Source organism: Convolutriloba macropyga, chromosome 12, assembly GCF_964194025.1.
Source record: "Convolutriloba macropyga chromosome 12, txConMacr16.3, whole genome shotgun sequence".
In the NCBI taxonomy this organism is placed as follows: domain Eukaryota; kingdom Metazoa; phylum Xenacoelomorpha; order Acoela; family Convolutidae; genus Convolutriloba; species Convolutriloba macropyga.
Window position 1 is genome coordinate 26,890,246 of NC_134479.1, and position 13,897 is coordinate 26,904,142.

General features: G+C 35.2%; 1 protein-coding gene across 6 annotated transcripts in view; it reads left to right on the forward strand.

Annotated features, from left to right (window-relative positions):
• Positions 1-13,897, forward strand: part of LOC142350913 (uncharacterized) — a 99,284-nt gene that overhangs the window by 66,195 nt on the left and 19,192 nt on the right. For all 6 annotated transcript variants that reach the window (XR_012760928.1, XM_075402930.1, XM_075402931.1 and 3 more), the window contains 10 exons: positions 2,589-2,738; positions 3,679-3,858; positions 4,180-4,321; positions 4,603-4,767; positions 5,032-5,216; positions 5,497-5,652; positions 5,946-6,091; positions 9,199-9,318; positions 9,840-10,056; positions 12,670-12,967. Coding sequence is in view for 5 of the 6 variants with exons in the window: in XM_075402930.1 (XP_075259045.1) it covers positions 2,589-2,738; positions 3,679-3,858; positions 4,180-4,321; positions 4,603-4,767; positions 5,032-5,216; positions 5,497-5,652; positions 5,946-6,091; positions 9,199-9,318; positions 9,840-10,056; positions 12,670-12,967 (1,759 nt within the window). In the remaining variant the exon portion in view is untranslated. The remainder of the gene's footprint in view (positions 1-2,588; positions 2,739-3,678; positions 3,859-4,179; positions 4,322-4,602; positions 4,768-5,031; positions 5,217-5,496; positions 5,653-5,945; positions 6,092-9,198; positions 9,319-9,839; positions 10,057-12,669; positions 12,968-13,897) is intronic.

Sequence of the window (13,897 nt, forward strand, 5' to 3'; positions counted from 1 at the left end):
ACTGCTTTTAACTTTTCGTCCGGAAAATCAGGATAAACAGGGAAAGCCCGGGGCATTAATTGACTGAACAGCTCTGTTAGAGCCTTACTGGTATCTAGGTATGCGATTCACCTAAGCTGTTTTGAGGAGACATGAATTCATGGTCTGAAGGGTGGTTCTATATAAATGATCAATATGAAGGGTGGTTCTATACAAAGTTTATGAATGATCAATGGGGGAAATGTTTCTTCTTTATAGCGTTTTTTTTGGGGGGGGGGCATGAAAATCTGATTGGAAACAGTTTGGAAATTGCTTTTCTATCGGATCAGAAGCCGGCTTGCGAATCTATACTTTTCTTGGATACAAAAGTCACCCATCCTTTAGGGAGACGGGACTATTCTTGAATAGAATTTCAAGCGTCTTATTGATTAATCAGAGATGAACACAATTTTAAAATCCTCTCCAATGTGCATTTCCAAAAGTTAATATGAACTTATACAGGGATACGTTCCTTTTTCAATTATTGATTATTACATCAGGATAGACAAAAATGAAGACCGGCGCATACCCAGAAAACCGAGGGACGCGAAAAGAGACGATATGCAACCGATGCTAAATTTGATAACAAATTTCTGCAAGTTGTCACGTCGGCTTTTCAATAATGTCACCGTTTAGTAAGTGATTGCTTATACAACAGATGCTAAACTAAATAATAAAGTGCAAAAATGGAAAAACTAGCTGAATGCAAATTAATTTTGTTTATTCAACCATTTCTTCTAGCTATGAAACGTTTTGGCTAGATAAAAAATAACAACGAATTTTTTTTCTAGGCACAAAGGAAAATAAAATTGGAGCAAAGCTTTTTAAAAATAGACAAAAAGACCAACTGACTTGATAAATCAATTTTCATATTGAAGAATGTTTGAAAGTTGATTTTATATAAATCATAATATCACCGATTATATAAATCTTCATCTAGAAGATTTCTCATATGAAACAGAAACTAGAATACATAAACCCTAAAAATTGTCTACAACGGCAGGATGACAAAATAATTTCTCAAAACTATATATAAGAGTCTGATAAATGCTTATTAAATTCATGCATTACCCTAAGCATACAATTATTAATTATTGAAACATCAGTTTACCCTAAAAAACTTAAAAATTGATCTAAAAATGGAGGATGTGAAGGGAAACATTGCCCGTTTAGCAACAAAATGTTTACCATGTTTATCTCGCTCATTCTTAGAATAGTTTATTGATAAAACCACTGTCTTTTCTCATATTTACTTTTGTTCAGCTGACTGACCTAGACACTTCGTTTTATCTGCGGTACTGACATTTTTCGAGCAAAAAAATGGTCACCATTACTTCGTTCAAGTCTTATTATTTTAAAAGCATTATTTTAAAATCGGTCGAAGCATTGGAAAATTTTAAATTATTAAGACATAATGGCAAAGTTACCCTCTCAACATAATAATATGAAGAGAAGATAAAATCTAATGATATTTCGCTCCAACAAACATGGCTTTAAATTGTCCTGTACTTAACGAGCAACAGAGCAGAACATTCCTGCCCTCATGTCATGTCGCCATAAAGAAGTTGATTCTTAAAAGGTTATGTTTTTAATAGCCGCGTCAGCTTCTGGGCCAGTTAATATAGCGCTCCTATTTTAGCAATTCGAAGAATTTGAATTGTATTGGGGCGCTGTCTTTTTTTATTTTTTAAGATTATTCACACATTTTCATAATTTTTAAAGTCAAATTGGCGTAGTGATTTTGGTCACGCGGGAACAGGAAGTGGAGCAAAAAAGCGAGTGGTTTTGCGTCGTGAAATTTTTTCGCTCTAATTTTTAAGTAGAGTGAGAAAACAGCGTTTGAACAAAAATTCTCTTTCTCGCGAGTGATTTTTGTTCACATGCGGTAATTTCACTTTGATTTTTACTGTTTTTTTTCGAATTTTTACGTCGGATTTTTTTTTAATGGTTTTTCGAACCCATTCATAGTTCATTCTCAGCCTAGTTGTTTGCTTGAACCAAATTTCTCTTTCTCGCTAGTGATTTTTTGTTCAAGTGCGGCATTTTGGCATTGATTTTCAATTTTTTTTAATTCTTCGATCTGATTTTTTGGAAATGGTTTTCCCATTTCAATCAAAGTCCGTTATATGTCTAGTTTTTGTTAGTCAGGGAAAATTCTTTGAATTGTAGGTCAGAACTTGCCCTGTTATATTTTTATTTAATTCGTCGTACTAAACTTTTAAGTAGAAAATAGAAACAGTATAAACGCATAAAGCCTAATTTTAGATGCCCGTTACATGAACTTTGTTCTTATAAGTCTTAGTTATCATTTCCAAAGCATATTGGTATTGATACCGGTCCCTGTGTCCTCTCACTAATAAACAGGATTATGTTCAGCTCGAAAATGACCGCAAAATCTTTCGCGCTCGAAAATTATTGGTGTACAAAAATCTTTTTTTTTTTCATTAGTGTTTCTCTTCTTTCAATCCCAATCTTGGTTATGGGAATCAACGGCGGCTATTTTTCGGCAGTCTGCCGGGTATGTTTGTAGATTCAATCAAGTATGCAGTTTTAATGTAAACTATTTATAGGTCAAAGTCCCATTGTGCACTCCAACAGAGAGCGAAGTAGCCATAGTCAGAGCAGTGCCAACAACACAGCTGTAGATGCCGGACAGAGTAACAGTCTGGCCAGGAGATCTCCAGCCACGCCAATCAGAACTCTGAAGCATAATCACGCAGGTACACAATCATTGCACGTCTCGATGTTACAAAGTCTGCTTTACAGATAAGTTTAAGTGGTTTTTAACTACTGGCATTTTGACACTTTAATTCTGAATGTTACTACTGCTCATAAGAACGTTGAGCGGATTTATTATTTTTGGTGCACAAGTAATGCGTCAGTTTATTTTAGTCTGCATCTTCTATTTTAGCTTCATATGTTCTGGCACGCAGTAGTTTTTATGACTCGTTTTCTTTTATTTCAACGATATTAAGGAGCTAAATTTATTGTAGAATCAACTCAGGCAGAAGGAACGCAATTTTTTACCCTTAGTTTATCGTGAACTCGTAAAAAGTTCTCAAAATGAGTACGAGGAACTAGTGGACTATAAGTTTGTGTGTCCAATTAGAACACGTCATTAGCATGTTTGCTATGTATACCAAATCGAGAGGCTCTTGAACGTGGAATTTAATGTGCGTGGCAGTATATAATAGTGAGCACTGTTGATACTTTTGTTTAACTAAAGATTAGCATGTTAAACTTAAATCATCAACTAAGTCAGCATCAAGCAATACCGCGTGTAAGTTGTAAGAATTTTGTTATAGTGGTTATTTCATTTCCTCTTTCTAAATCGGACATTTTGAGCGGTGGGTGCTCTTCAAGTGCGCTTCATTGCCCTTTCTTGAGAATTTTGACTTTTTATTGACCTTGTTAGTCGCAATCTTGAAGAATAAATGTACCATTATCAAGCGAATTAAGCAACTTTTTAAAAAATTTGCTAATCTCGGTAAATATTGGCAACATCATTCTGCAGCTTTTTTATTATATTATTTGTTAGCTTGCTTTTAGCATAAATACTCAAACTATTTTCCCCCAAAGTTTACTTTGGAACAATCTACAGGTAGATTGAATTCATGTGTCTATGGAAAGGTTCGGGAACAAAATAGCCCCTACATTTAGGTGGTTCTCAACTATCCATGGTGAGCTGTGACAGTTCATCGTCTCATCAGCAACACCCCTTTGGAGTTTTGCAGAACTCATCTGTGGCGTCTACTGCCTCACTGATTAAGTCCCAACAACAGCATACACTTCAGAGTGTTAACAGCCAGGGATACCCACCCAGACATCCGGGAGGAATGGGTAAGGAATTGAGAAATGGTTCATTTGATTCATATTGACATAGTTTAAATTTTTTATGAGAGATCATATATGATTTTATTCAAATGCCATGTTCAATAAAGTGTCCATTTTTATAGACTCAGAATTTGATCAGTTATAGTATTGTGTTATGATTCATTTTAAATTTTCACATTAGTGCAGTCTAAGAATTTGACATTAAGTCAATTAGTTGATTAACATGAAAGGAGAAATCTCTGTACAAAATACTGTTCTGTGTGACTAAATATTAAGTCTGAATTCTAATAACTGACTGTAAGTGGCGTTCTAAAATTTTGTATTTAGGCAACAATGGTCCAGTTGGATCGAGAGCGAGACACTTTTTGAATGAGAACTTGGCCCAGTTGAGGAATTGCAAGATGGTGGGCTTCAAGTACACTCCACAACAGGAGCTGACCATCAGAGTGGGGCTGTTTCTATTCAACAAGTAAAGAGTTTTACCGGATTTAGAGCATTATTTTTAATAAGTAATCTATATTTAGTAATATCAATTTTTCGTCGACATGAGAACGAAAATTTACTCGTTTGTTATCTACTGCTGATTTAAAATTAGTAAAAATTTCATGTATTAAAAATGGAAGTTATTTAAACTGTGAGATCATGCAATTAGAGTAACCAAGTGTAAGCTAGGTTGAAGTTTAGGTTTAGACTCATGAAAAGCATTCGATATGGAATTTTCAACACGTAATGAAAACGTGTATTTTTCAGAGATCCCAAAAGAGGTATCAAGTTCCTGACGGACAGAGGATTTCTAGACAGAGACTGCCCGGATGACATTGCATACATGTTTGCATGCTACAAGCGGGGTCTTAACAAAACACAAGTGGGCGAGTACCTAGGGTCTGACAAAGCTTTCAACTGCTTGGTTCTCAAGTAAGTAATATAGGCTCTCTAGTTATAAGAAAATATATACAAAGCTGAGTTAAAAGGGATGTATTTCTTTTTTTATTGCATGAACAAACTCGTAGCAGCTTTTGCATCGATCGGATGAAGCTTGTTTCTTAGACGTTGTGCGGTTGATCAAGAATAATTAATGAGATTTTCAAAAGTCTGATCAATGTTTTTAACTGCAATGCTCTATTTAAAGCGACCGGAAACTATTAATGGTACAATTCTTTGAGTTTAAATCCTTTTCAGGAGCTTTGTTGAACTGAATCGTCCTCGATTCCAAGGCAAGCAGATTGATGACGCTCTTCGCTCCTTCCTCCCTATTTTCCGACTGCCTGGAGAAAGTCAGAAGATTGACAGGATTCTGATGCACTTTGGACACGTGTATGCGCTGATGAATGAACAGATCGCACTCATGCTCGGTGGTCCTCAAGGTATTGTTTATTCGATCGATTTTAGCTCGTGCTAAAAATAACTGGAATTATACCTTATCTTTGAAACCTTATCCCGAGGAATTATTTTCTAGGAGTTTGTTCTAGTAAATATTAGCACTCCGAAAAATAGCATGGAAGACAATTTCACAATTGATTTTTTTCTTGGTTTAAAGAAAATCAATATGTTTGCGTTGTCATTGTCAATTTATACCATTGAGGTGAGCAAATAATATGTATTCGAAGTTAGTAGTAGCAATTAACGCTGGCCTCTTTCGTTTAGGTTCAGAACTACACCTATCACACGAAGAACGTGTGGCCAAAGGGGCGTCTGCAGCCCATGTGCTAGCTTACGCAGTCATGATTCTCAACACGGATCTTCACAATTCTAATGTACAGTGCTCAATGTCCCTCAAGGACTTCAAGAAAAATTGCAGACGTTAGTTGATCTTGTTTTATTTCGAGGATTCTTATTTTAAAAAGCTAAGTTATTGATTTTAAGTATGATAGATCTGACTGAGAATGTTTTCTAACTGCGAGTTGGATTATGCAAGCAGCTTCTGATGACAAAGGACAGTAAGTAAAGCTATTTCCTTAAAAAGCCAATAATGTAAGGTACTTAAGAATTTTGGCGATTTTTCACTAGATAATGACACTTTTCTGGCACCGACTATGTTAAAAGTCGTCAATGATAGCTAAACCGTGGTCAAAATAAATTCAATTGTTTTACAGGCTCTGATGAATTGAGACATTTGGACGATAGTTTCTTAGAGGGTATCTACAAAAGAATCAAAACCAACAAATTTGCCCAGCCAGAAGACAACTCAACAGCTGTCGCTCTATTCTCCAAGAACCTCAAAAATTTTGACAGGAATATGGTTAGTGTAATATTGAGATACCACTTTGCCGACTCAACTCCCCCTTCCTTTTTGGTAAAAATTAGAGGGGTCTAGGAAATAAACCCCATAGTGAAAACAAGGCGGCTCGGTAATGTGCGATGGCACATAAAGTTCCGACCCCGCCCATCCACAATTTTGGCATAAATGTCTACCAAATGAGGAACAGATAGAAAAACCCAAAAACTATTTTTTGCGAATCCCAAAAAAGCCCAAGTCTTTTTCAAAAAATTCTGTATGAACGATAAGATAGCCTCCAAAGCAAATAACTCAGTGGAGTAAAAAAATTGATGCATTAGATTGCTGTAATTTGTCAATATTAAGAAAGCGAGTCAAGACGAACAGCAAAATCAAACAACAACAGCAACAAACATTAATTACATCAAAAAATTTATGTCCCTCTTAAAAACTAAATTTAATAACAAAGTCAACATACCGTCAGATAAACCTAAAACTAAACAAAAATAACTTATAAATCACCAGAAAACATATGCGACCAGTCCATAAAAAGGTTTGGTAACAATTATACAAAAAAGAACAAAAACAGTAAAGTAAAAAAATTAACTTATTTTTTTGAAACAGTTAACTTCAAAGTAATAAATACCATTAGGAATCAATTAATATTACCACAAATTTACGATTACCACTACTTCTATAGAAGGGCATTAGGACCTGTCCTTATTCATTTTTTAAAGCGGCTAAAAAGAACAACAAAGAACAAACAAAATTTCAATTGAAACTTGCCAGAAAACGCTGTCAAAACCGTCAAGCCAAATTTTGGCACTCAAAATATATTTGGTGGCGCCTTCTTCAAACAGCTATAATTTAGTACGTGGCCATTCATTAGTAAGACTAGGTAACAAGTAGACAAAAAAGCGAAGTGCTAAAGTATGTAATACTTTTAACTTTTTTTTTCAAAACAAAATTACATTCAATGTCTTGAAAGGCATTAATTACAAAAAGAGCTATTTAAATAGAGTCGTTTATTCTTGAAAAGGAAGCCCTCGAGACCTGTAATTATCCAGAATATTTCTTGCATCTACAAAAAGAACGTCAAATATGAAAAAAATCAAATTAATTTACTTTTTTTTTGTGAAAAACCGGTGTCGAAGCCAGTAAGGTCATAACAAATTCTTTAAAACAAAGATTTTGGGACCCCAATCCTTTTTATTCCCTTGACACCCATAATGTCATATTTGACCTGTAATTAACTAACGAGACTAGGTAACAAAAAGAAACATATAAAGAACAAAATTGCGAAGTTAAAAAGTATTTTTTTTAATTTTGGAAAACGATTGTTTTCAAAGTCATGAAAGCCATCAGCTATCTACGAATATCAGAATAACGGTTCTTCTATTCTTCCATCAAAAGCCAATGAAAGCTATCACTAAACAGGAATTTTCATACGACCGAAACGACACAGTCTAAATGACAGTTAGAGACAAAATTAAAAAAATTCAATTGATTTCTTCAAGAAAGAGGCGTCGAGGCCGTTAAAACGATGATGTATATTATTCGGGATTTTAATAGGTTCAATTGTGCTTTATTCTGAATGCTAATTAGGTGACATGAGAACTGTCAATGTGATAATGTGACAAAATTAGAAAACGTGAAAAACTGGCAAATATCAAAACAAACAAAAATCTGAAATCTTGTAGTATCAAAACCAGAAAACATTAACTTCAGGCTTAAAACTGCAACCGAGAATAAATGTTAAATCAGTAGAAAGAAAAAGCAGTCTTTCTTTGCTGACACTAAGCTGGAAGTTGAACAAATTAAGAAAAAAATAGAGGAAAAGTTAATTAAGCCATTATTTATTGAAAAGTCAAATTTTTTTTAAAAAAGAAACGACCATAAACTTTCAGTTTAAAAACTAAATGCATTAGCTTGGAGCTGCTTAGCAAGCGAATTGGTTGGACCTATCACTCCTGAGCTTTGATTTGATATGTTCTGTTCTTTATTATTCAAAAGAAGTCTTTTTTTTTGAAAAAAAAGACCGACTGATTACAACCCGATTTTTTTTGGATTGTAACAGTCCAAGAATGGCCTAAAACTAGCCCTGCTAATACTTATTGTCCTTTAGGAACAATTGATTTTTCGAATGTTGTAGATATAGATAATTTGTTAGTTGAAAACTCAAAATAATTTCTGCATTTTTGATAATCAACGAGTAAAGTGAGCAAAAAACGGCAAAGTTTTAACTACAGTGCACTCTCAGCGGACTCTCAAGTAGAAATAGCCCCCTTCTGAGTCTAAAAAGATTGTATGAGTGTTGTTTGGGGGTGTACTGTCGGCAATTTCAATCAAAGTGGACTAAAGTAGCTTTTTCGTGCTGTTTTTGATGAAAAAGGCTAAATTTTGAAATGTTTATCCAGATTTTTGACCAAAAAAATTAAATCAAAACAATCAACAATGCTTGTTCGTCTTCAAAAATAAAATCAACGACACTATTCTTAAAGATATAACAAATTTTAGCAAAATTGACGAAAATTTAGTCAAAAATTCCGGAAAATGTGAATAAAATTAACGTGAATTCACTCTTCTTTTCTCAGAAGTTTAAACCTCGATAACTCCCTGTAGAAAACTAAAATTAAAAAATCTTTTTAATTCCATATTCTACGCTGGACGAGCTTTCTAATGATACCACTCTCAACTCTCTACGATGAATATATCGAGCGGCGAAAATTCACGGAACAAAAAAAACCCATTTGAGTATATAGTTCCTCCCCCCTCAAGAGGGTCGGAACAATAACCCCCAGTCTGATTGTTATACGAAATAAAACCTCATGTTAACATTGAACGTCCATCGTAATGCTCCTTAACAATAAGGGTTTAACTTTTTAGCTCCCTGAGGGTGTTTTTCCTTGGGGTTTTACATCTAAAATCGGTTGGGGATTTTGTTTTTTTTTGCTAAACCGAATTATAGGCCATTTCATCCTTTTTGTATGGATCGAAAGCATTTTTTGAAACTAAATGCATATTGAGCGTTTATAATACCAGATTCGTTGCTATTCACACGCTACAATGCATCAGATTTTTGTTATAAAGCCTTGATTCTACAAATTCTATGTTTTTTTTCTGACCATTAGATTCTGGACGAACCTTTCCGCAGTCTGATAGCAGTGTGTCCTTTCAACTACGTGCCTGATCCGAGAAATCTAAAGGATACAACAGAATTACATTTGTTCCTGTTCAACGATCTGCTACTGGTCAGTATCTTCTTTTGCAAAAGTGTGCAAGATATTATATAAGATCCACGTTGATCTTCAATGAAGACGATCCAAGTTTAATAGCTTACCGTAGCTTGAGTTGTTCAAATGCTGGTAAATGCTGAATATTAAGTAAATGCTGTAGAAGCTATAAACAGTAAATGTGGGATTGCACAGCGGTGCAGATTATTGAGCTCTTCATCTTTACCAACAATGAAGTGAGTTGGTCATAAGACATTTCACCCACCAATGCGATGATTGATATCCATTAAAAAAGCTTTTGATTCCTTTTGTTCGGTACGGTTAATAGACCGGTTACAATATAATCAGAGTTTGTACAGTATGCATGCGTTGATATGACCCGTTAAAATAGTCGGATATTCGGTTGTGATAGCTTCAAGGGCACTGAGGTATGACGGTGGTGATTATATTAGTATTACAGGTATTTGGAAAATTGGGTTTTTTGGCATTGAGAAGCAGATTTAGAGAATTTAGACTGCAGTTCATACTTATCTATTCAGGCTGCATCCAAAGACTCCAACAAAAAGAAGCCGTCATCTAAAACAATTGGAGGGAGCAGCAGTTCTGGTGGACCAACGAGTGATCTGTTGTCAGTGTTGGCACAGAACTTCACATACAAATTTGACATTCCGCTGCTCAGTTTACAGATTGACTCCTTCGACTTGAACAGCCAGAGACAGATGATGAATGCAGCTGGCAGTGGTAGTGGCAAAAATGGTGCGTATAACAGTTCTGTCGGAACAAAATATACTTAATCTGTTCTAGGTGCCTGTTTTTTTTTAATTAAAAATGAATGTTTAATTCCCGCAAGACTAAACGAAGTCGTTAGCAATTATTGTCGTGGTCTCTTCTTTATTAATAGCCGCAAAGCGATAGCTGGGGCTATTATTGGCCTTCTCTTGTTTTTTTTTTTTAATTAACAGCCGCACAGCGATAGCTGGGGCTATTTTTGGCCTTCTCTTAATTTTTACAATTCAAGAATTTTAATTGTATTGAGGCCCTGTCTTTTTTAAAGATCTGTTCACACATTGTCATGAGTTCTGAATTCAAATTGGAGTAGTGATTTTGGTCACGTCGAAACAGGAAGAGGAGCGAAAAAGCGTGAAATTTTGGCACTCTAATTTTAAGGTAGAGTGAGAAAACGGTGTTTCAACAAAAATTCGCTTTCTCGTTAGTAAGTTTTTGTTCACATGCGGCAATTTAAATATGATCTTTACTGTTGTTTTGATTTTTGGATTAGATTTTTTCTAAATGGTTTTCCTTATCTTTTCATAGTTCATTCCGGGCCTAGTTTTTATGTTTGAACCAAATTTCTTTTTCTCGCTAGTGTTTTTTTGGTCACATGGGGCTATTTAAATATGATCTTTACTGTTGCTTCGATTTTTGGATGGAATTTTTTCTTCTTAATGGTTTTCCCTATCTTTTCATAGTTCATTCCAGGCCTAGTTTTTTTGTTTGAACCAAATTTCCTTTTCTCGCTAGTGGTTTTTTGGTCACATGGGGCAATTTAAATATGATCTTTACTGTTGTTTCGATTTTTGGATTGGATTTTTTCTTAATGATACTCATAATCCTTTCATAGTTCATTCTAGGCCTAATTTTTATGTTTGAACCAAATTTCCTTTTCTCGCCAGTGGTTTTTTATTCACATGTGGCATTTTAACTTTGATTTTCTGTTTTTTTCATCTGATTTTTTTAAATGGTTTTCCAATTCACTTATAATCCGTTCTAGGTCTAGTCTTTTGTTTAGTCAATGAAAATGCTTTGAATTCTAGGTCAGGACTTGTCCTGCTATGTTTTTTCATTTCAAGATTTTTGCTACGGCCATATGACGTCACAGCCACTTGTTCATTCGTTCATGCAATTTCAACTAAATTTCGCTCTGTGGAGCGAATTTTGTTTTTCATTCGCGTGATTAAATTTTTGGTCACACTTGACTTACCTCACTCTCAAAAATGACTTCCTTGCTTTGATATTGACTTTTTTATTTACTTTAATTCAAAGAGATAAGGTCAATTGGGTGTGTGTGTCACTCTAAATGAAGGTTATTTGAGAGCAGCTAATAGAGGCAGCAATAACTTATACAGATTTTTAATCAAAATTTAACAGATCAGCCTTCAATGAAAAGACTATTTTTCTTGGTCTGTCTTTTTTTACCGTTTTTTTTAGACTGCAGATCTACGAATCATTGCGGCTATTTTCTGGCAATCTGCCTGCTATGTTTGCTTTTTTTTCACCTAAAAAGTTCAGATTTAGCGGTTTTGTTCACCTGTTCGTACTGCTCTCCCGCTGTTTTTACAGGTGTGGCTTCAATTGTTTTTAATAGCTGCAAAAGCGATTTTTTATTGGACTTTTCTTGGTTTTTCTATTTCGTCGAGATTTTTGTTACAACCATATGACGTTACGCTCACTTCAAATCTACCAGTTGTTTATCAATTCATGCAATTGCAACTGAATTGCGTGTGTGAAGTCATTTTCACTCATTTTGGGCACTCGTTACTTACATCACTCTCAGAAAAGTCTTCTCGTGGTCTCAAAGAGACTTCTTTTACTATTATTTTTAAGGAGAGAAGGTCATCTGAGTATTTCACTCTAACTGAAAGTTATTTGATGGCAGCTAATCGAAAAAACAGAAGTTATTTAATTTCTTCTAAATCAGAACATGACATTGTAGGAGTTAGGAAAATAATCTGAAATTTTTCTCCTGGTCATTTTGTTAATCATCTTTGTGAGACTGCAGTTCTACTAAGCTATTTTCTGGCAATCTGCCAGCTATGTTAATTGTTAGTAGTGAATATTAGTTGTATTGTATGATTCATTTTTAATCGTCAATATTTCCCTCATTCTCTTAATGACTTGACACCTCACCTCGACTTACTGGCTGAAACTTTTTGTTATTGTAGGATCCGCTGAACCATTTCATGTGCAATGTGCAACACCTATTTGAAACTATTTATTATATGGTTTCTCAAATCCAATGAGGAAAGTAGTTGAATTTTTCAAATTCAAGTTTTTTTTGTTACTATGGTCACTGTATCAGTAATTTTCAGTTTTTGTTGGCTTCTGACTGATCAAGCCAATTTCGCAGCTATTGTCGGCAACGTGCTGGCTTTGTTAGAGAAAATTGCTTTATCGTATTTGATAAAATAATAATTTCGCAATTGGAGTGATGTTATGGCAATACTGAGTCGATTTGAGATTGCTTGCATTTCCTAAAAGCAACGACACAGTGTTTTCATTCTCCAAGTGTGACGTTACAACGACTTTCTTTTTCGGCGTCATAAGGACAAAAGTTCAATTAATGAAAAACAAATTTAAGTATAATTTTAGCATTGCAGCCGCAGTGGGGTATTACGCTCTCTAGTCGAGACTTTCTTGGCGGATCATCATCAACCAACTCAAATAATGGAATCAACAGAGCCAAATCCACCTACACATTTCTCTGTTCTAATCAGGATGACCTTCTGAAGTTCACGAATGACATCAGAACCCAAACAAGGGACATGACAGTGATTGACCAACTAAGAGTTCAAGATAATTTTGAACTGATGCAGAATCGAGGTGCAGGGTTTGCGGGACCGGATAGTGAAATGATTGATGGTCGAGGGTACAGAGATGATGGATCTAGGTTAGCTGTTTTTACGCATCGACTATTGAGTTCACCGACGTGTTTTTGCGATAACAATGGTTTGTCTACTCTAATGAGGGGTGGGGTTACAATTTACCCATTGCAGGTGGCCGTACAGACTTAATTTTTTCAACCAATTTAAAACTCATTAGCACGATTTGCCTTTTTGAAAGGATTTAAAAAATCAGTTACTTCAGTTATTAATGCCGTAGAGCTGTAAGATGAATATAGCTATATTTTTTACGACTCGAAGAGAAAGTTTTTATAGCTGCGAAGCTGTAAGCTGAGCGTAGCTATATTGCGGTGCTCTTGGTTTTTTACGACTCGAAGAGGAGTATTGATATTCTACGGGTTTTTTTTAGCAGAAAGCAGGTTTGTTCATGACTTGAATTTTGACTTCTTTCTATTCGAGCTTTTAACTCCGTTTTTGATTGTTGACTTCCGTTTTCGAACATTGGATTTTAACAAAAGCTTAGTTTGTAATGTATAGCAATTGGTAACAGTCTGTAATTCAAGGTGAAGAGGTCAATTTGAGAAAATTTGATCCCATTCAACTATCTACCCCGCCCCCCAAAAAAACTACCTTCCCCCCACGCACCTACCCCCACCTCAATGTACCTACCCCCCCCATCCCAAAGTACCTACCTGCCTGCACCTACCAACCCCACCCCCCCCCCACCAGCACCTAACCACAGCCCTGAACTGAAAAAATTTTAACGCTTTCTGTGTTATATTGGTCTACTATTTTTAATTGCTCTCAAACGAAGTTTGTAGCAATTATATTAGTCCTGTCGGTCTTTTTTTTTATGCAATTTTTCGCTTGACCAATTTTTCGTCTGACGCTTTTGACTTTTCGTCCTCAAAAACGGGATAAACAGGTAGCGCCCAGCGGGCATTATGTGCTCTTAGAGCTCTTCAGGTCTGTTTCAG